Here is a 22,148-nt window from a genome sequence, read left to right on the forward strand (position 1 = left end):
ACCTTCAAGGGTCTGTTCTGTCTTACAGCAGAATCTTAGCTTTAGGCTTCTAGAGCATGTATCACTCTTCTACATACACACACTACTATGGACACTGTTAAGCAATTTCTGTAGAGCTGCACTGACCAATTGTTTTTGTATTTTTGGCTGATAATTCCTTAATAAAATGTCACTTGAATCATTTGAATAAATTACAAGATTTACATAATTCTTGGGCCATGAATACTGCACAGCATCAGGATACTAGTTTAGGATGTGATCTGTAATAGTATTCAGTCTTAGAGAAACCTGTAGCCACTGATGTAATTTTGACATGTATTTCAGTTCAACACTCGTCCATAACATAAATGGCAGAGAGTCGTCGGCTGCAACATGCACAGATTATTTGCAATCTAACTAGTGAGGGCATATAAGGAAAGTACTTTTCAATATATAGACTATGCTTTTGTTGAACATCTATGCTGCTTTGGGGCATAGTTTGGTAATGTACATATATACAAATGTTTCTGTTTGAGTGAATCCAATGCAGTTATAACTGCTAAATACAATACAGTTTACCTCTTACTAGAAGCCATTTCTATCAAATAGCAGTCAATTTGCCCAACTGCTCAGCCCATACCTACAGACCAAATCATCACTGTTGGGCAGAAACCTTGTATCTCCACATTTAATCATTTTATATATTTTTTATAAATGAATGCCCTATTTTATACATTTTAAAAAGGTTTTTCGTGAAAGTACCAAATGTTGCCAATCCACAAGCTTGCGTGTCATGATGCGACATGCAAGTCTGTCAGGGTTTTTTTTCTAAATATTTAACCAATGAAAAGTATTAACAAGAGTTTGTGTCTAAATAATAACTACATTGGATCCAATCCAGTTTCTTTTTTCCATTTCCTGAGAATTAGAGGTCTTGGACATAAACTGTTTCTGCCCAACAGCAAGTAAATGGAGTTCATAGAGAGAATGAGCAAAGGAAGGGGAAGCAAATTACAAACAACTCACAAAAAGGTAAACACATCCAGGTCAAATACACAAGGAAGAATAAGACAGCTGATTGCAATTGAGAGAGAGAGATGGTACTGTAAATTATATGCAATGAGGAAGCTTGAGGAAGGGGGCAAGCTTCACAAAGTATTACATAAGATTAAGTCTATGGTAGATTGTCTACTAGTGATGATATGAATTTTGGGGATTGTCTCGCTATTATAAGTGATTAAATGGTTAGGAAAAGGTTGACTCACCTGTTGTTTTGGGTTTTTTATTAGTTTGGGTGAATTTTGTGAGCTAAAGCTTTTATTAAGAAGCAGCATGAGTTACCTTGTTTGTTAGTGAGTCTTTAGAAAAGACAATTACAGAAATATATCAAATCAGAGAGATAAAACACATTTGTGGTATCCTTCAGAATTTACCTTTTTTGCCATGTCACTATCACAACATGGTTAGATTAAAATACGATAAGCAGTGTAGCAAATGTGACTGTTTGCAGTGGCAGCCAAATTTGAAAGAGCAAATCAAGTTAGTTTTGATTCGGTTCGATTAAGCCATCGCATCGCAGGGATCTGTGTGTGTGTGTTGTGTGTGTGCATGCGTGCGTGCGTGTGTGTGTGTGTGTATGTGTGTAACCGTGCGCAAGTCCATTGTGCCCATACCTCAGACACACAAAGCAAAGGACACTACAGTAGGTCACATGATGTGGTCACCTGAAGAGCATCATACGGTAGACTGAACAGGGATGGTATTGCGGTGGTAGTCAACTGTATACAACTCTTGAGCTGTGCACAACCGTGACAATAAAATAGGCGCTACTTCAGTACAGTAGGTTAGCTATCAAGGTCCAGCAGGTCTCCACATACTATCTGACTCATAGTTTCATTCTCTTCATAGAGACGGAGAATCAATTAATTGAAAAGTCACCACCACTGATATATATACATATATATATATATATATATATATATATATATATATATATATATATATATATATATATATATATATATATATATATATATATAGAAAAACAATGGCGGCATCTCCATGAAAAAAACGCTCACTTTAATGTTTAACCCAGGCAGTATAATCTGCAGTGATGAATGCTTATCCCTGCTCTGAACTCTCCTGTATGTCACATGTTTCTCAGTGGTAAGCCAAGACTCTATAAAAGTGCAGCAGACTATTGTACTATGTCCTCAGACTACAATTCAGTCAACAGGTCAAACTGAGTCTTCCTTCCTAAGTTTCAGTTTTCTTAGATACTTTTGTCCAATACTCAAACATTGGTACACATTCTGTCTGGAGTCATGTGATCAACACGCATCAGTCAGATCAGATGTTTTCAGATTCCATTCCAATTGGCTATGATTGGCTTTCAAAGTGTGTGGAGGGTGCTTTTAGCAAAGAATGCGTCAAATCATGAATGCTGCGTCAGATCTGACCCGAATTTTAAGCACAAATGATCATAACAATTATGTGTCATTAAAACAATGCAGAGTAAAAAGCAATTTCACTTACACCCAAAGGGGCACAAATGGCACAAATGGTCTCGTGAGTCAAGTGACAATGACCGTCAAACAGGGTTGATACTTCATATTGTTTGCCTGTAATTGCCTTCACAAATTTGTGGGCGGGCCTATTTCTTACAAAAAACACCATATATCATGAACGCAACATCCAATCATACACAAATTGAAACCACATGTTGAGGGGCCTCTATAGACCGTGCCTCCCAAATCGCCATCTTCTGCCCATAGGGGCCGCCACAAATACCAACAGTTGCACTGTGTCATACAAACTGTAATTCCCCCAGCAGCTTACTCAGGTCCTGATGGCTGCACCCCATGACCGAAACAGTCCTGGGTAGGCAACCCGGCCTGGCGGAGATCTGCGCTCCAAGAAGTACACTTTTCTAGTTTACACTGATGTCCACCAGGTGATGCTCACATGGCATGACTGAGAGTTATCTCTCATACACACAGCTCTAATTGGATCTGCTGACCCCAAACAATCAAGAGGGTTTAACTTCAACTACCCATCAATTCATAGCTAATCTAATATTCTGACACTACAGACCAATTTGAACTCTTCAAAGGACAGTAGGACTATTCATTATCTCTTCACTGCAGCCCATCTTACTTAGAATATGAAGATGTCCAAAATGGGCGCTAAATTCGTATGGGGTTTATCCACACCAATCTTGCTGATTTAACGCCATTATCTGAGTGCAAAGGTCAGTACATGGCGCTAAGGGGTGGTATTAAGCCTCTGAATAAGTCATGGGTGTGTGTTGGGCATTACATTAATTAAATCAGAGTCTGCTCACATTACCTTTAAGAAGCAGGTGCGCCATCGTCATAGAGCATTGATGGTTAAACGACTGATTTAGCAAGTTGGAGGAGACGCAAAAAAAATCTGCTGAGGAAAATTGCATTCGACAATGTATAGGAGCAGCATTAATAATGTAATATATGTCAGGAGATGCGGGCGGAACAAAAGCTCTCGGCTCACTGAAACATCACATGGAGGAGAGGTGGACAAACGCAGTGGCCATACTACTGCAGTCAGAATCACTGCAGTCAGAATCATCGTAGCCTAATGTGTCCTCATCCCCAAGAGAGATCTGAGATATCACATATCAACTGAACTTAATATTTACATTCTCATTAAGGTTATTTTTTTATTAAAGCACGAAAGACTCAGCAGAACACGCTCTGTGTGCCCTCAGAGCCCTATTTGGATATTGAGGATGACCTTACTACAGCTATAGAGACAAAGAATGCCATGAGGCTGGGCTATGGATTCTTCTTATCTGACGAGCGGTATTTTAATACATATTCTATCCGCAATAAAATGTAGACAGGCTTACTGAAGTCTCCTCACTGCTCGTCTTTGGAGACGCATAACATCGGCAACCTTTAGTTTTATTTATTATTAATCTGATTAATGCTTTTTTTTTTTGCTTTACAAAAATTTTGATCAAATATATCAACTATAATACTTAAATGCTTGACATCAGACCAACCTGTACTGGCACAAGTGTCTATACATTTCTTCTCTTCTCCAAATCTCTCGGTTTCATCTGTATTATTAAAAATATATATATGTTTTTGTATGCCATTAGTGCTCAAGGAGAAATGGTGTGTGGCTAAATGAAGCTGATTGGTACACTGATTGGTGTGCTCATCAACGTCGAGTGTGATAATTTTGGTCTGAATATACTGTGCTTGTGAATATGGATTTAACAAATAAAAACAGGATTAAACTTCCACAAAGGAGAACTTAAATGTTAACTCACCGTCTGCATACACATAAGAAAGCAGTAAAGGTAAAAAAAAGAACATACAAACGACAAAAATGTTTTTTGAGGCAGGCAACCATACAGCGTACAGTACACTCCCAGGGCATGAATTTCGGCGTGGGATTACAAGAATTGTGCATATTATAATTTATCCCCGCAAATATAATACTTAAATGTGTGACATTCCCGAATAATAATAATCCGAGCCAACGTGAATGTGGGACTCAGTACTGGATGGCGCTCCATAGACAGACCCCCATGCACTTCGCCCTTTCTTCCTCTCTCCAGAGCGTCTGTCTCTCTCTACAGTAGGGCTGGTAAATTAATATTCGAATTTCAAATATTCCTTGAATATGGGGAAAATATGTATATTCAAATATGAAAATGAATATTCAAATTATTATTATTTATTTTTTAATGTTTATTTGACAGGGACAATACAAAAAACAATGTATCTATAAATATATGTTTTATTGGATCCGAGCACTTGATACATTGTTTGTATTGTCCCTGTCAAATAAACATAAAAAAAAAAAGATAATAATAATATTCGAATATATTCAAATATCTGCCAATTTTTAAGACCAATATTCTAATATCATTTCTGAGGAAAGTTACCAGCCCTACTCTACAGGCAACGAGCCTCCTCACGCTTGCCTTTCCGTTGACTATGTGTAATTATACTTTGTAAATCCATATTAAACGTTAATACATCATCTGAAGAGAATCCCCTTCTGTGAAAAACATCAGACCAACATGTACTGGCGCAAATGTCTATACTTTTCTTTGCTCTTCTCCAAAATCGCTCTGTTCACTTCCACATAGCTTTTATTATTATTATTATGAACTTTGCATCTTTGTCCCTTGTGTATACTAACTTTCCAAGGCCAGTAGTGCATAGAACATATAGTATGAGACATAGGAGACATACTGTAGGCACAGAAATGCTTACAGTAGACTACATACCTAACCTACCTAATTCTACTGATCTTTAAAATCAATACAAAAACTGTAGGCTAGTGCTGCACGATTCTTGCTCAAATGTGAATCACGATTTTCCTCCATAAGAATTGAGATCACGATTCTCACACGATTCTCTTGTAAATATAAAATGATTAAGCAAAAAATATATACAGTATATATTTTTTTAATATTGAAAAAAAAAATCGCCATAATTTAAAATCGAGATTGCATAGGTGTCTGAATCGAGATCACGATATTTTTTCGATTAATTGTGCAGCACTACTGTAGGCTACTACAGTTTGTCCATAATTCATAATCCACGTCCAATCCAAGTAGTAACAGTCAACAGCCCTGGCACTAGCATCAGCCACTGAATGGTGGAGACTTTCATTTCATAAAGAAAAAATAACTAGCTAAGACAACCCACGTAGCCTGTAACACACAGTGATCGGTTTGAGGTGGCACATTTGAAGGAGGGGGATTTCTAGATAGAAAATGAAACAAATGCTTGTGCATCAAATTAAGATGAGATCCCACATTTGCCCACAGTATTTTCACCCTTACAAACAGGCACTAAAATCAATTGTACAACTAACAGAGATGATGTAATGCCAGCAATGAAGCTAGAAGGCTGTGAAAGCTAAATCCTGTTTAGGTAGGCCTAAAAGATATCATATTCTAGTCAAAAATTGCAAAGAGGCATTGTTAAACAAAAAAGGACAGGTGGATTTTTTTGGTTAAAATTACAATTTAGATTTTAACCAGATAATCTGTGTGAGCAGGCTTACTTAGCCATTAGTGCTCAAGGAAAAATGGTGTGTGGCTAAATGAAGCTGACGGAGTTGGTGTGCTCATCAAAGTCGAGTGTGATAATTTTGGTCTGAGTATATTGCGCTTGTGAATATGTATTTAACAAATAAAAATAATAACAGGATTAAACTTCCACAAAGGAGTACTTAAATTTTAACTCACCGTCTGCATACACATAAGAAAGCAGTAAAGGTAAAAAAGAACATACAAACGACAAAAACAGAGAAAAACAAAAAAAACAAACACATAAAACAGTCAAAACAATCATGGCTGCTGGACAGAAATTATCAAAATATACAATGTCTATGTGTGGAAAACAAATTGGCCAATAAAATAAATTTTACTTTACAAAAGAAAACTAAACAGCAGTATGGATGTAACAAACAGACGTTTTAAATATGTACTTAAAACAGTATAATGGACCATGCTGGTAAGCTGCATGAACATTTCAAAACTTAAAGATAAAATCCTCTTAAAAAATGGAATTAGTCAATATTCAACATTGTAACTATGTGATGTGTCATAGCTCTCATTCAGTGTGGGGATCTTACAGTACCTTTAAGTGCGATGACCTTGCTGGCTGGGTTCATAATGGCGCTGTCGGCGGAGATGGGCCTGCGGATGGGCGTGTTGGGGTCGGCCATGTCGATGATCACCACCTGGGACTGCTCGCCCACCTTCTCCCTGATGCAGATGAACTTGTCCGACTCCATCGTCAGGGTGCTGAAGCCTATGTTTGCCGGGTTGATCCCCAGGTTTTGGAGCTGATGGAGCAGAGAAAGGGAAGGGAGAGGCAAGGTCAATAATGCCGATTAGTATTCAGGATTATTATGTTGTTTACATGACGACTACCTCATGCTATGTTCAGACTGCAGGGCCTGACATTCATTCATTCGTAAATGGGGGGGGATTCCCTATTCATATTTCACATTTGTTATACACTTTAGGGAAAGAGAAAGATGGTACTGTACTTATTGTGAGCTTAACTACGTCTTATGTTATAAATTAAATTAAAATAAAATAATTGCTCACATCATCATCATCTTTAATCACTTGCCATGTATAGGCTAAAACATGTCTTTTTGCTGTTGCTTCACTTTAGTAATACTGCTTAGGATCCAGAGGATTAGCACTGTTCCTGTCATTTGTGTCAGTTACTTTATGAGTGCTAAATTTGTAGGAATCAATTAAAATGTGTAATTCTCGCAATCCTGTGCAGATGTTCAGGCCCTCTAGACTGTACAGTATATTACCAGTAAGACTCCCTAATCGGGAGATAAGCGACCGTAGGTCACATGTATACAGAAGAGGGCTGTAACGGCGATTGACATACTGTATGTTGCACTGATATTCTTTAACTGATATGCTTTAAATAAATAGTTAAGTTAGCTGACATCTATAGATTACTGTATGTTGCCTACCATTGCAGTATTTTGCCTCAAAAGAAAGGGGATGTGATGATTAGATGGCGTTATCTGTGTGACCATAAGGTGTCAGTGAGAGTAAAGTTTATATATAGGGGGAACGGAAATGTGAAGACAGTTCACAAAGACCACACATGGTGTGACACGTATGTCGACATTCTGATAAATCAAACCTGGATTTGAAGTACACTGTTCATCATTGTCTAAACGGACAGAACACCTCCTAGCTGACAATGGAAATGATGACAGCAGACATGCAGCATGCGCCGGCGGCATGCCGGCGTGCACCATGGAGGTAGGATATAATAAGAACGGCAAACGGATTCAATTAAAGTAGCAGTGCATCTGGTGTTATCAGGAAATCTCTCCACACCGTAGCAACCCTAATGAGTTTGGCAAATCCCTTGAAAAACATAACCTGACAACCTGAGACATGACCTCTTGGGCGTACATGCCACACATCACAAATTAATAAATTAGGCTTTCATCAAACAATTGACCCAATGATGAAGTGTACAAATAGTAGAAAGTCATAACTGATTATTCTTTAATCTCATTCATTACTGAAGACATGAGACCTATCAATATCATGGAAGTGATGTGATAAATCAAAACCCAGAAGCCAAGGTATACTTTGCCAGGCGAGAGACTATTTACTTTGCTCTAACAGATCAGCATAATTGCATACGTGATGAAGTACGTATCACGGGATGCTGCAGCATGAGGAGGTGTCTGGGGTTGGACTGTCAGCGAGGTGCGCTGAGCTAATTGACATACATTACACAGCTTTGCATTACAGTAGCACTAAAAGAAACACCCTAGCGTAAGCCATACCGTGGCTACTGGAAGGAGACTTGTGGGTCACTTAAAAAAAGCAACTGTGGCATTGGAACTCAATGTGTTTTATGCTGGATCGTCTTTGTGAACAGGGGTGGCCCATTTCAGCACTCCTATCTGAACCAAATTTCACCAAAAGGGCTGATCGAACACTGGACCTGACAATTGCCCCAGTAGGTCATCGCAAAGGAAACGTTTGCCATCCTTTCGCCCTTTATTACCATGACTGAACTCTCGTCACAAGAAGAAAATGTGACCTTGTCAGCAGTAGTGTCAACCTGCCAATGCTGATAAATTTGAAAAGAAGACATCTTAGAGAGCAAGATGATGACAGTACCACCACAAATGCATTGAAAAGTAAACTGGTGGAGGAAATTGAAAGATTCGGACTCGACTGAAGCTAATGTCCTCAGCGCAGCAAATGACCCCCTCCTCCTAAGATGATCACATACATTTAGCTGCTGAGGCTCTCCCAAGTTCGATAAAACGAAATCACGTAGTAGCATCTAGGCTATGTTTTTCCTGCAGGAAACCCTGCATTCACCCCTATTATTAACATATTGAGTGCCAAACACGGTTTGCAAATACACCCGTCGAGTGCCAAACACGAGAATCTACGTATTTTCCCTGTAAAATGGAATAGACGGATGTGACATGAGCCCAAAAAACACTTCAGTCCGCTCCAATGATAGGATTTGGAGAAAAAGGTCCATATCTCCATACTTTTTTACATTGGTGAAAACGAGCCATTTTCCACAGGCGTTCACTCTGCAATGGTGGATCGCGTTAAATATTATTGTTCCAGTCGTTAGACGGGACCCTGGGCCATCGCCCAGACACCCTTTGTTTACATCCGGGTCCTCGTGGAGGCTTTTGCTGCTCTAAAACGATCGGCGTAAACGGTAAGAAACGCTGGCACTGGATGTAGCCTGTTTTAAAAAACCTCTGGCACTCGATAAGGGTCAAATGGAGGCTTACAATTTATTTTATCTTTGTTAATTTTAGATTGTGTGCATTAATTAAATGTGGTTGGTTGGAAATGTATTGTTTCTGTCTGTCCCAAATGCTAGAATCACATACACACACTACTTAATCTGAGTTCCCAGAAGTTTTCGCCAGCTCTGGCGAGGAACTTCTGGGCCAGAGCCCTGGTATTTGTGGGCGGGATGTAATTTACGCTCAGAATCTGAGCGGACACGCCTCTTACCGGTCTGAGGCTGTGCAACTCGTCTAAAAAGTCCGACGAGAGGCAAACAGCATTACACAACAATGGCGGGCGCAATTTCTCAAGAGGAAATTGCTTCCCGTCGATTCTATTTAGATGCAACACCCACTGCATGTGGATCCCGCCCCCTTTTCTTCATTGGCTGTTGATTTGAATCACAACGCAGTGGCCGCGCCCCTGCTGTCCAAGCTCCGACGACCAGACTCCCAGACTACACACTACTACACATGAATACCTCTCGTGTGATTAAATACTGCAATGGCTCTCAAACCTTTTCACTTCAAGGACCCCAAATTAACATGTATTTGGCCGCGGACCCCCATCTGAATGTACAGTATGTTCCAGGGACCCCCATACAAGATATGTGTTGTTAAAATGTTTCAAAAATATTTCAAGTTTGTAAAAACAAAAAGAAAAAAGAAATAGAAGATCTACAAGCTCACAACACACCACATCGCGATGCATTCTGAGCTTGTAGATTGGTTACTTTCAAATAGCCGATGTAGTCTATAAGGTTAAATCAGTGGTTAAACTGATTTTGATTGCGAACGCGGAAGGAGGCGCGGCAAAGCCGCGCCTCCGCCCAAGTGGAGCCTACTATGAAACTCGGCTGGGCTTGTGGCTCTGTCTGTGTGTGTGCAGTATGTGTGCAGCCGCGCCCCCATGTGACTCACACTCTCATTGGCTCGCGCCCCCATGTGACTCGAAACTCCGTGGCTGAAATATAGCAGCTGCACTACCTGTGTGCAGCCGCCAGAGTGCGCCAGAGTGCACTACTACAGTGTGGCTGAAATATAGCAGCTACAGTCAAGCTGCGTTCGCTTCCAGCGTTTGCGCGTCTTACTTGTGCTATATTATCACATTATGGTGGGGACCCCCTAAAACCCCTTGAAGGACCCCTGGACCCCACTTTGAGAACAACTGAAATACTGTACCCGTTATATTAACCTAAGGCGGTAATAGTGAAATGACGGTACTTATTCTACTTAACCATAAAGACGGACATGTGGGATCAACTTTCCCACAGCAATGCACAGGTATTCAATTGGAAACACAGCTGTAGTAGCATCACTGATTTGATTTTAAAAAGAAATAGGCCGTAATAGGCCTTAAAGCAAGGGGGGCGGGGGCATAAGTGGGAAACAAAATTACACACAACAAATACTTGTCAGACATCTGGAATAGACTTGGAGGGGGTTGAAGCTCTAATTCTCAAGGTTTGGAGTTCAACACTACACGTTAACCTGCAAAACACTAATATGGTCTTTTTGAACACCCACAGGGCTGACTGGTGCCGCTGATCCTCGGCGAACAACAACAACACTTATGTTGTGTCTTTGACTAGTAGCTCCACTGCTCTCCGATACAGCCAAAGCTGTGAGGTCACCGAATCTGAACACAGAACAGCAGCCCCTCCTGACCAGATGGAGCTATGGACTCTGCATGCTGGTTATTAGGGAGTGGGAATGGGTGGAGGGGCTAATCCGAGGCCAAGTTCTCAAAGCACTGCCCAAAGGAAGAAACTACAACTGCCAATAACAGTGTGGTTCTTCTGCAAAGCTCTCTTAACCCATTCAATCCGGGAACGCATCTGTGTCATTTTAGATTTAAGCTATGACCATTATTTTTTACTTTTGGCTACTCAAAAATAGCAGATCTACAAGCTCGTAGCGCGGCACTAGCTTGTAGATCTGCTATTTTGGAAAAATCTTTAAAGTTTGTGCAGATCTTTGAGTATTATATTTTTTAAAGCGAACATTTTGAACTCAAATCTTTGTTTCTTGAGGTCCCTGGAACAAAATGTTTTACAAATGTTCCCTTTAAAAAATATATATATATATTCAAAGATTGGCACACATTTTCCACAATTGTTATTAAAAAATAGAAGATCTGCAAAGCTCATAGCGCGGCACTTGGTGCCACGCTATGAGCTTGTATATCTGCTATTTTTGAATAGCGAAAGAAATCTTAAAATGACACAGATGTGTTCCCAGATTGAATGGGTTAAAATGTTTTCAGTAGTTAATAACTCCAGTACGTAAAACCTGGTCCAACATCCTAACTCTTATGTTATACGTTACAACATGACAAGCTGGGCTGGCTCTACTCTGCCTGTGGGAATGCTTTTTAACAGCATATCACACCAGCTCTGCTCCTACTTTACTACTCCTACTGTGCTAAGACTGGCACAGGGCATCCTGTGGGCCTCAGACAACCCCTGACACAGCACTAGCAGCAGAGCTATGTAGTGGCACTGAGATTTCCCACCACACTGTCTAAACCCAGGGGTTATTCTAAAGAAATTGGAGGGGGCTTGTCCCTGAATGTGTAGTTTGATGGTAAGATATAACCCTGCACTTGTAAATGACTGATAATTATCAGGAGTGAGCATCTTAAGATTTCAATTCGAACAATTCTATATTTAATTGAAGTTTTTTAACATGGGTGTAAAAAGAAAACAGATTTCAAACTCATGTGGCGTGTCAAGCATTTTGGCTCTCTAGAGCAGTGGTTCTCAACCTTTTCAGGCAGTTATTATCATACTGTAATGTTAAAAAGTAGTAAAAGATGCCATGGTGCTAGAGTGAAAAGTAAGAATGTAATTTAGGGGTGCCGTGGATGAAAGGATTATGTATAGAGTTGACCTGAGCAGTTTGAGAACCACTGTTCTAGAATTACCATTAGGGAGTGAGGCGAACATCTGTCTCTTCTGTACTATCATGTAGCCAAAAATGAAATACTTTCATGTCCCATAGGACTGGACTAACGGAAGCAGAGGCACACATTTTCAGTACCAGGAAGAGTCTGACAACAGCAAGATGAAAAAAGAGAAGAACGGGCCATTAGCCTATGCAATGTTTACAGTACAGAGTATCTTTTGTGAACCACTGCTATGGATCACTGAACATGATCAAATGACTTTACAAAACATCAGTAAGGAAGGACCATTTAACTGGAAACAAAACAGACACATGAAAGATTTTGTAATGCTCCGTTTTCTATGACTGCTTAATGTTTGGAAACCGCAGACCTGGTGAAGACAAAGTGTCTTTTCGCCAAAGAGGTACATTGGAATTGTGATGAACTTGCCGTCATTTTGCTTGAGGCTAGCGTTCATTTCAAGCCCTTGTAATGATAGCAGCAGGACAACAGTAGAAGGCGTCTTTCACTGGCGCTCTATCTACAATTCTCTTTGGCGTACTACTAATCAGCAAACACACACGGTTCCAGGAAGAGCCCAACGAAACAGGAGTACCTTTTATCAATGAATCGACACACCCTCTTCCACAAGCCAGCCCCACCCACATTCTTTCACTTATGGGTAACTCAGTTCCTTTTCATGACAGTGCAGTACAAATGACCTAACATGGATAAGCATTACTACTTAGTTTTAAGGGACGAACTTGAAGTTTAAACTGTGATGTCAATATCTTTCTTTTTTAAATTCATAAAATCACATTAGCATTTATTCAACCTAACAGACATCGGGAGCCCTCTTAAGGGATATACAAAAACGGTCTTTAAAATAAATGTGTTACGAATGGTCTCTCGGTACCATTAAACAACACAGCTGTGACACACACACACACACACAATATAGTCTTCTAGAAAGATTTACATGCTTTCTCTCAATTGCGCACTCCTCCATCTGCCATGTATTCTTCAGGGCCAGCAGAAGAACTGATCATTCACAATGGTAGTGCTCATAAAATGGGAAAGAACCGCTAGCTTGCAGCTTGTCCTCTACACATGAATATGTTACCCCAGGCACCCCCACAGTGAAGAGAAAAGAAAAGAAAAAAACAGATGCTGGATGTTGAAACACAGTTCGCTCCATCAAACTGGTCTGCAGTGGTAATGCTAACATGGCTGTGGGCAAACACTGCCGTGACCTCAATGACTAGGAATTTCAGGGAAAAGCAGGTCAAACCAGCAGCGCTAGTACACAAACCTGGAGAAGTGACTCACTTAGCATGTAGCCTGCTCACTGACATTGCTTTTAGCCTGATGGACACTTGCTGACTGAATACCTATTTTGATCACACTATCTCGATTAAATACGACAAGTTAACCAAGGCGGTTTGTAGGGAACACAGATGAAGAGCACCAGAGAAGATAGAGCGTGTGACACACGTGCAAGGGAAAGAGTAAGAGTAATTATACGGCTACTGTAGCGCATGTATTCAGCCAAATAGCGTGTCCTTGTGTGAGTTTACTCTCCAATGGCAACGGTGTCGACAGTAAGTGAGAAAAAGTTACAGAGAGGACACGAGATGATGAGTGAGGGAAACGGGCAGATAATGTGAAAGGAAAAGGTAAGGAATAGATGAGGTGAGAGAGTAAATGAGACAGAGCTGACAAGGAAGGGGCAACAGAAAGGGGAAAAAAGTCATTTAGGGGTGAAATAATTTAATAATCAATTATTCATTGTGATCTGAAAATTCTATTTTAGTAAATTAGTGATGCATTGTGTAAAATCAAAATGCGAATCCCTTGTCTGTTACATATTATGAAATGTAGGGATGCACCGATTGGGAGATTCAGGGCTGATACCGTGGTGCAACCAATATTTAATAAAACAATTTGGCTGATAGCTGATGCAGATATCGATGTTTAGCTAGTTTTTTGTTTGTTTTGTTTTTGTTATTCATTCCTCTTGGAAAACCATTCAGTGACATTGCACTTTTAACAAGACAATGTCACACCTGCCTCTGCAGTCTGCAAGCATTTTCTGTAGCAGTGGCAGAGGGAACCCATCATGTACATCACTGAGGGATCAAGTATGCTGCGTTAAACAGACCAAGCAGTTAGATAGCGTTCTAGAAAACTAGATGGCAAGCTGCTGAATTACTGAGAGACTACAGGAGAAGACAGACATTCAGACAGTATTACTCGTGTATTACAGCTAACCAGATAGCTAAAGAAAAATTGAGAAATAATGTTGTTTACATTATTACTAAATAATACTGCACATCATTATTGCTAATCCTGCACAAAGACACAGAGATTGATGCTCACCTGTATTTTTCCATTAAGCCAGACAATATAACCTGGGAAACCATAACAGCCTACTGAGCCTAGGCATTCCAACAACATTCATAGCTAGCTCAGGTTTCATTATCATACCATACCAGGGTTGCATTTGATGAATACTAGTCATCATTATTAGATCCTGAGACAGAAATCACGTGTTCTCCCATCATTTCAATTCTACTACCCTGTCCTGGATAAAAGGTCAAGAGTGAACTAGGCCTGTCACAATTATTACATAATCGTCTAATCGCAATTAATTGAGATAATGGCAATTATTTTTGCACTTTGTGACGCGTTGTAAGCTTGTAGATCAACTATTAATGCTATTTTACATGTATAAAATTATTAAATATGTCAATAATGTATTTGTATTTTTTTTGTTATTCGTCATATCTACCCTGTGCAATTTTTTATTACGAAGCCTATTCATATGCTCCAGTGTTCAACGCCAAACACACAATTAAACCGTTAATCGCAATTATTTGAGTGACAATTAATCGTCAACTTAAATGTGTAATCGTGACAGCCCTAGAGTGAACAGCTCAAGTCCTGGCAATTATCAGGTAATGGGAATGTTGGGGCAGAAACTAAATTTTCTTCCCACCAACATGCTGGCAAACAGTAATCTAGCCCAGAAGGAGTTTGTGCTCTCACAGAAGGAAGCAGTGATGTTAACCAAATGTTATTCGATGAAATAATAGGAGAGATGTCATTATTTTACACTTGGGAAGTGCAATAACGTAATAGAGTAATTTCAGACTCAAAGGTGGCCTTGCATTTTGGTAGGTTTTAAAAAAACGGTGCCTACTGACCACTGACCAGAGTGAGTGCAAGCTGCTCTTAAAAAGTTAATGTTAGGAAAATGAATTCAGAAAGAGGAACTATGACATAGTTGAGTGTAAATTTGGCTACGTTCTGATTGCATTCTCCCCTCTCCCTCTCAACAGACTGTGAACTAGCAGACCAGGTCCAAGGGTAGACATATACATTAATATATGATACGTTAACGATGTGAAATCAGCATGTAACAGCAATTTGCTCCCGTTTGAAGAAAACTCAGAGCTCCTGGTCTCGGACAGGGACAAAATGCAGGTCGGAAAAGCCCACAGCACTGAGCTCAGCAACAGCTGCACTTGGCTTTCCGATTAACTGTCATTACACCTGAGAAAAACAGAATCCATACTTTTTGGGTCCAATCACAACCTCAGTAGGTCCTCCCCGGGCCTTACGGTCAGTCGTGAACTCATGCAATCACAAGCAAAGATGATTGGGTTGTATTTTGGATAAACCTTCCGCTGAAAAAGTTGCATCAAAAGTGATCATGAAAGTCAAGCAAAGAACAAGATTTTTGGGCAGGAGCTCCTCGTTTATCAACAGGAGTACAATCTAGCCGGAGCCCTCATCCAGTGTCATTTTGACTGTGCTTCCAACTCATGGTTCACCAACACCCCCATGTCATTAAAAACAAAACAACCCTTTCAAAACAAACTGAAAAGACTGCTAATAAACCTCCACCCCAGGACTCACCTAACCCCAGCTCACACCATCTTAGGTTAGTTGAAGCTTCTGGACGAAAAATCGATTTTAAATTCAAACGTTTCGACAACGGGGACCGGAGGAGGGATTAATGCCGCAGGCCAGTGACTTTAAGATTACTGGCCCCGAAACATTCATCAAGAATTGTCCCCTGTAATAAAGAATAACAAATAAAAACTTCAATGTGCAATCTGTGTACACATCAATCTTTTATTTCAGGTTGGCTACAGCATGTGGGTCATGCATTTTCAGTGTTACTAACCATTAATTAACTGTATAATGATGTTGGCTAAACAATCCGTTATTCCGCCATCCCTACATGGGACAGCAGCTTTTTGTAACCCAAGGGGATCCCCATTTGTTTATCTGACCCGTTTTACTCTTCCTTCGATGGAAAACAGCACCTTGCTCAGCAGAAACATGCCCTGTGTGTGTGTGTCCTGTCAGTATGCATGCAAAGTTCAAGGAAGGGCAAGGAAGGATGTGCTATGCAATGTGCTGAGGCTTGCAGCGCTTGAGTGCAGCACTCCAACAGGAAACCAGGAGTCCATTGTCTACAGGAGCTGAAACAACAGGCATTGCTATGCACAGCCTTCCCCTGTACTGTACCATGTGACACAGAGGGAGACATGTGACCAAGTCCAGGGGTGAGGAGGAAGAGGGCTGGCCATGGCTTCTAGATAAAAGGGAAAGAGAGGAGGAACAGAAGGAAGGACCATGCATCGTGTGCATGCCATCCATCTCCACTCTGCACAATTCTGCTGAGGTGTTTGGAGCTGTAGTTTCCTTTTTCTTTCCCCCAAATGCATGCTTCATTGTACAGTGGGACAGTGACAGGGAATACCAAGTGTTCAGCACATCCATATCCTCACCAACCTGTCACGGGATATCAGCCGGTCAGTTACAAGAGAGTTCAAAGTGCGCTCGCTGTGCTAACAATTTAAGATGAGCACAATAAAACCTCCTTTCCAAGGTTTCTAGCAGCATTTAACAAGGTCAACGGGGGGGGGGGGGGGGGGGGGGGCATGGATGATAGTAATTCCAGTAATCGTACCTTGCCTTGTCACATGGTGTGAATATAAACAAATGCTCTCAAAAGATGAAAATTCTGAAATATATTGGGGCCAGTCTTAAAATTGCAGTGAAGGAGTATATGAGAGCACTTGTACAGTAGCTTGGTATCTGTCCATCATCTAATCTATCTAGTCTAAAGTATACCTAGTCTAAAGTATACCTGGGCATTGACAAAATATTTTATAATAATTCAATATCATGACCATTGACCATACATACAGCAATATTGCTGAGCTTGCGTTAAAATATATAACGGCCTGATAATAAATCATATGCATAAAGTCCACTGCCTCCTGTTGTCACCAGTAGTACTTTATGTCATCTCCAAGACTAACACTTTCAGGATTCTCATTCATATAAATAAGATTGACATGCTCTCAGCATTCACATTTCACACAATACTTAGATTAGAGGTATGACACAGCCTTCAAAATGTTTACAAGGGTACACAAATGGCATCAAGGTGACTTGCTAATCTTGCTAGCAAGCTAGCAGTGCCTGTACTAAGTAACTTCTACAGACCACAACCGTTTTAACTTACATGCTGGCAGTGGCCAGAGGGTTTACAATTGTATTAATGTGTTTGATTATAATTATTTTTCATCTTTGTTTGATAATTGCGATCTGCTTCTGAACCTATTTGTAAATCTCTAAAATATTATTTACTCTACTCCTTTGGGTCCTAAAGAGATCTCTTTAGAGAATATCCCAACAGAAATCTGGCTTGGTGTGCGTTGGGTAGGGAGCATGGGAGCCAGAAGGGATAAATGATATTTTGGGGGGTAACATGCTATTCAACATAATTATGAACTGTATTGACCACAGAAAACGTTCTCATTCGTAGAACTGCTTAAGGAAAGTGTTTCATCATCTTATTACAGAATAAGTTAACAAATGTGTCTTGTTGATCAAATCCACTACTACCTATAATTTAATAAGCTATGATGTTTTTTTCCCCCTGAAGACTTTAAATAGGACATATTTGTCAGAAGCAAGGAAACACATGGCACACCCTGTTCTGTTACTAGCTAGTATTTGCAAGGGAAGCCTTTGTCAACAAAGAATGGGGACAATGTCGTCACTCCATAAATAGGATCAAGAAGCAACATCCATTATATTCTACGTACTTGAACCCAACTCCCAGGAAAAATCATAGTAAATTATGCAGGTGAGATGGAATATGAACTGTGCGTAGGTTCTGTAAAACATATGAGACATTAGAACCTATTTTCTCATATATCGCATGTGATGCAAGTTCATAAAGGCAACCCAATATATAGCCATAAAAATGGATGATATATAAAAATGCCAGCTATGCAAATGCACCGGGTGCGTGCGTGCGTGCGCGCGCACGCACGCACGCACGCACACACACACACACACACACACACACACACACACACACACACACACACACACACACACACACACACACACACACACACACACACACACACACACACACACACACACACACACACACACACACACACACACACACACACACACACACACACACACACACACACACAGAGAGAGAGAGTAGGGAGAGAACAGCAATTGAGACTTGTTTTAATGCTGGACTGGTTTTGATGGACAACCAGAATAGAAAACAGTTACTCAAGTATAATGTCAACAAGAAAGTTCATTGAGATCTGAAAAGTGGTCAGTTACAGGCCAGAGAGAGAGCTTCAAGGTGTAGTGCAAGCCAACTACCTGAAAAAAGGGAATGAATGGAATAAATCCAGAAAACAATGTTCAATTATACGTTTTAGGGAAAAGCTGTGCTTAGCTTGCCCAACTGTACGGAAAGCTGCACTATTTCAGTCATTAACTAGCTTTCTTTTTTTTAAGAAATAAAGGCAGTCTAGAGGTATGCATCGTTGAGCCATGTGGTTCATTGCCAGATGCCCTCAGAGTCCTAAATATGTGCTTGAGTCATCCTTCTACAATGAACTGTTCAGACGATATGTTAAATGTTAATAATTTTACCTTCTTGACCTTGACCTTTGACCACAAAAATGAAAAACAATGCACGGTTCCAAGGTCTATGGTTCAACTTTATAGTCAACAATACCAATTACAAGTAAAAGGCACGTGAAATTCATTATGCGCTAAAAACCAACACAGCAGCTACAGTCTCAAGAGTACCACCTTAAGACTCACTGTCAAATGCGATCTGTGTTCAAAACTAAGCTGCTTAAATAAATAAACAATCTATAGAAAAGATCTAAACTACCTAAAAGTGCAAAATAGCTCAAGTGCAAACTGCATAGGTCACAAGTCCAATACATTAGCCGGTACCAGTGTTCTGGCCGTGTAGTGTGGCCATATAGTCCGGGCCATCCATGCAATGTTCAGTGTGCACATCTGTGACAATCAACCTGGTCACACTTCTCTACAGTTTTGTTGCATCCGTATTGATGGTGCTAAGTAGTCTGGCTGGATACAAGAAGAGTGGGCACTAAGGAAGAGTGGGCACCTCAATGTAAAATTGGCTATTTTGTCCAGAATGTAAAAAAAAAAGAAAAAGTAATGTAAATTATACACCATGTGAACATGCACGGTACATCATTATCAGACTTTCAACTTATTGTTTACGTCCAAAATGACTGGATATACAGGGTTTAGAGCAATTGTAGAAATATTAGACCTTAATTGGCAAATGTATACTTTTACATTACTTACCATTTTCCCAATATATATTTTTTTAAATTGTGGACAAAATAGCCAATTTCACATCGAGGTGCCCACTCTTCCTTAGTGGCCACACTTCCTGTTACCATCTGGCTTCAGTGGCTTGCTAGTTGTTAGCCACTGCTAGCATCATTCAACATCACTGTCGGGTGGAGTAATTAACTATCGCAAGATTACAGTACATACACCCACAGTATCACATGAACTTTTTTCTCTGTTTAAAACTTTTTTTTTTAATTGTAAAGGTTTACCACTTTTGTTAATGCTTAACATTTAAACATTTAGAAGTCCCATCCCATACCTGAATGTTATTGGGGGGGTTTATTACACTGATTGCGTGTAGTAAAGCAATGACCTGTACCTGCTTGAATGTATAGGAGACAAACAAGACCAAGCGTATTACTCTGTAATGTCTAGGAAGCAAACAAACGATAGTATTGAGGTTGATGAGAGCCATTTGGTTGATTCAGGGCATATCATTTGTCCTAAAGCAAGCAAGCAGATGCTCCACATCAGAAACATGAGCAGGTCACAAAGGTCACAATTATTTTTTTTTAATTTTAGCTCATCTTGCGTGCTGCAACACCACAACTGACAGGAAGAAATCTCCCAGAATCAGTTCACTGGAGCACAGTGACATCACACAGCTGATACCAGGCGCTGACATCACGATGAACTCACTTGGGCCATGTGACCCCACTGTAACCAATGGGCTGGGAGTATTCTGTTCCTGCTGCCGTTGCCTGGGTGCTCCAGTGTAAGGAGTAATGTCAGCATGTTATACCACCTGACTGCCAGCAGGAATTTATGGACAAACTCCACTGTATAAGTGAACATAAACCCGACAGGCTGACTGACATGCACCACAGAACGCTATATAATATGTGTGACCTTACCTACATTGCACAAACACCTTGCTTAATTCCAGTTGCCCTGTTCAAAAACAACTACCATTTGAAAGGTAATGTGAAGACAATATTCTGTACGTATGATCTGCTGCTCAAGTGACCGCATGCTGTCAAACATGCCTGGAACAGCATACACAGGTCATGCATTAATGATAGTAGCTGAAGGGCCTATGGCTGTTCATTAGGCACAGAGATTGACAGTGACTTGTCAGGCAGTGACACAAATCTGGAAATCCAGACTTCAGTCACAGTTTTGCAGTTCATATCACAGGGTTGACCCTGAACTAGCGTAAACAAACTAAATGAAATGCAATATAGGCTATGACTCTCTTTTATAAAAAATGCATACACAGGGGGAAAAAAGCCAGCAGTCATCAGTATTCACCACCTACCAGGCTCAACCGAAAACGGAATTCCTGTTAAATGTGTGTGCTGAAATACTATAGTTACAGTTCAAAAGCTACTACTCACGATAGCATGTCACTCAGAGCATGACAGGGAGGTAAAGGCTCAGTTGCACAACAAGCCTCTCCCTGGCCTGCAGATAAAGTGTTGCAGTGTCTGGGAAGAGTCATTCGACCACTTCTACCATGCTCCATCTCTGAACTGCCCCTTTTGCAATTAGAGTGGCTTGACATAAGAATCAAAAACCTCTCCATAATCCTTGCATTGTGTACCACACAAAAGGCCCTTGCGTAGCACTGTCAACCAAAACCTATAGGTAGTAATATGGAGAGCTGTGCTACAATGAAGGCATCATAATGTCCTAGACTCTAGGCCTCTCTGTAGGGCCTAGAGATAGGCAGGGAAAAGCTAAAGATCTTGTTTATATTTGTGTCATCACCACTGTTCCCATCTAACACAGGCAATATCTAAGACCCACTTCCATCATGTTTGACACATGCAAAGCGCTTTTTTCTATATAACTTATTATCTCTCACACAGTGCTGACCAGTGGATACATACCGTACATTTTCTTCCAGAAATTAGGTAAAAGAAGAGCAAAAGAGCTACATCGATCATGGCAAGGATGTCTCATATTAGGTCCAATCTGTCAGTCTGACAGTGCTGTGAATTACAGAAATACAACCCTGGCCGCTTCCAGTGAAAAGAGTTTTGTATCAGGACAAAGCTATTCACAAAAACAAATGCTTCATTATGTTTTGAAAACAAATAAACCAAGTTGTACAAACGATTTTCTAGAAGCCAAGATGTAGGCGGATCGCATGTCTCATTTTGAGGCACCACTGAAGCACCAAACACACTATGATTTATTCATAAGCTCACTGATCTTGCAAGCCAGCAGTCCTGAATTGAGCCATGAGAGGCATCAATGTTTTCCA

General features: G+C 40.3%; 1 protein-coding gene across 1 annotated transcript in view; it reads right to left on the minus strand.

Moving 5' to 3' along the window:
* Positions 1–22,148, minus strand: part of cltca (clathrin, heavy chain a (Hc)) — a 47,603-nt gene that overhangs the window by 24,143 nt on the left and 1,312 nt on the right. The window contains exon 2 of the mRNA XM_084074467.1: positions 6,627–6,834. Within this exon, the coding sequence (XP_083930593.1) occupies positions 6,627–6,834 (208 nt within the window). The remainder of the gene's footprint in view (positions 1–6,626; positions 6,835–22,148) is intronic.

Source organism: Gymnoscopelus microlampas (genome assembly GCF_963454915.1).
Source record: "Gymnoscopelus microlampas genome assembly, chromosome: 12".
Lineage (NCBI taxonomy): Eukaryota > Metazoa > Chordata > Actinopteri > Myctophiformes > Myctophidae > Gymnoscopelus > Gymnoscopelus microlampas.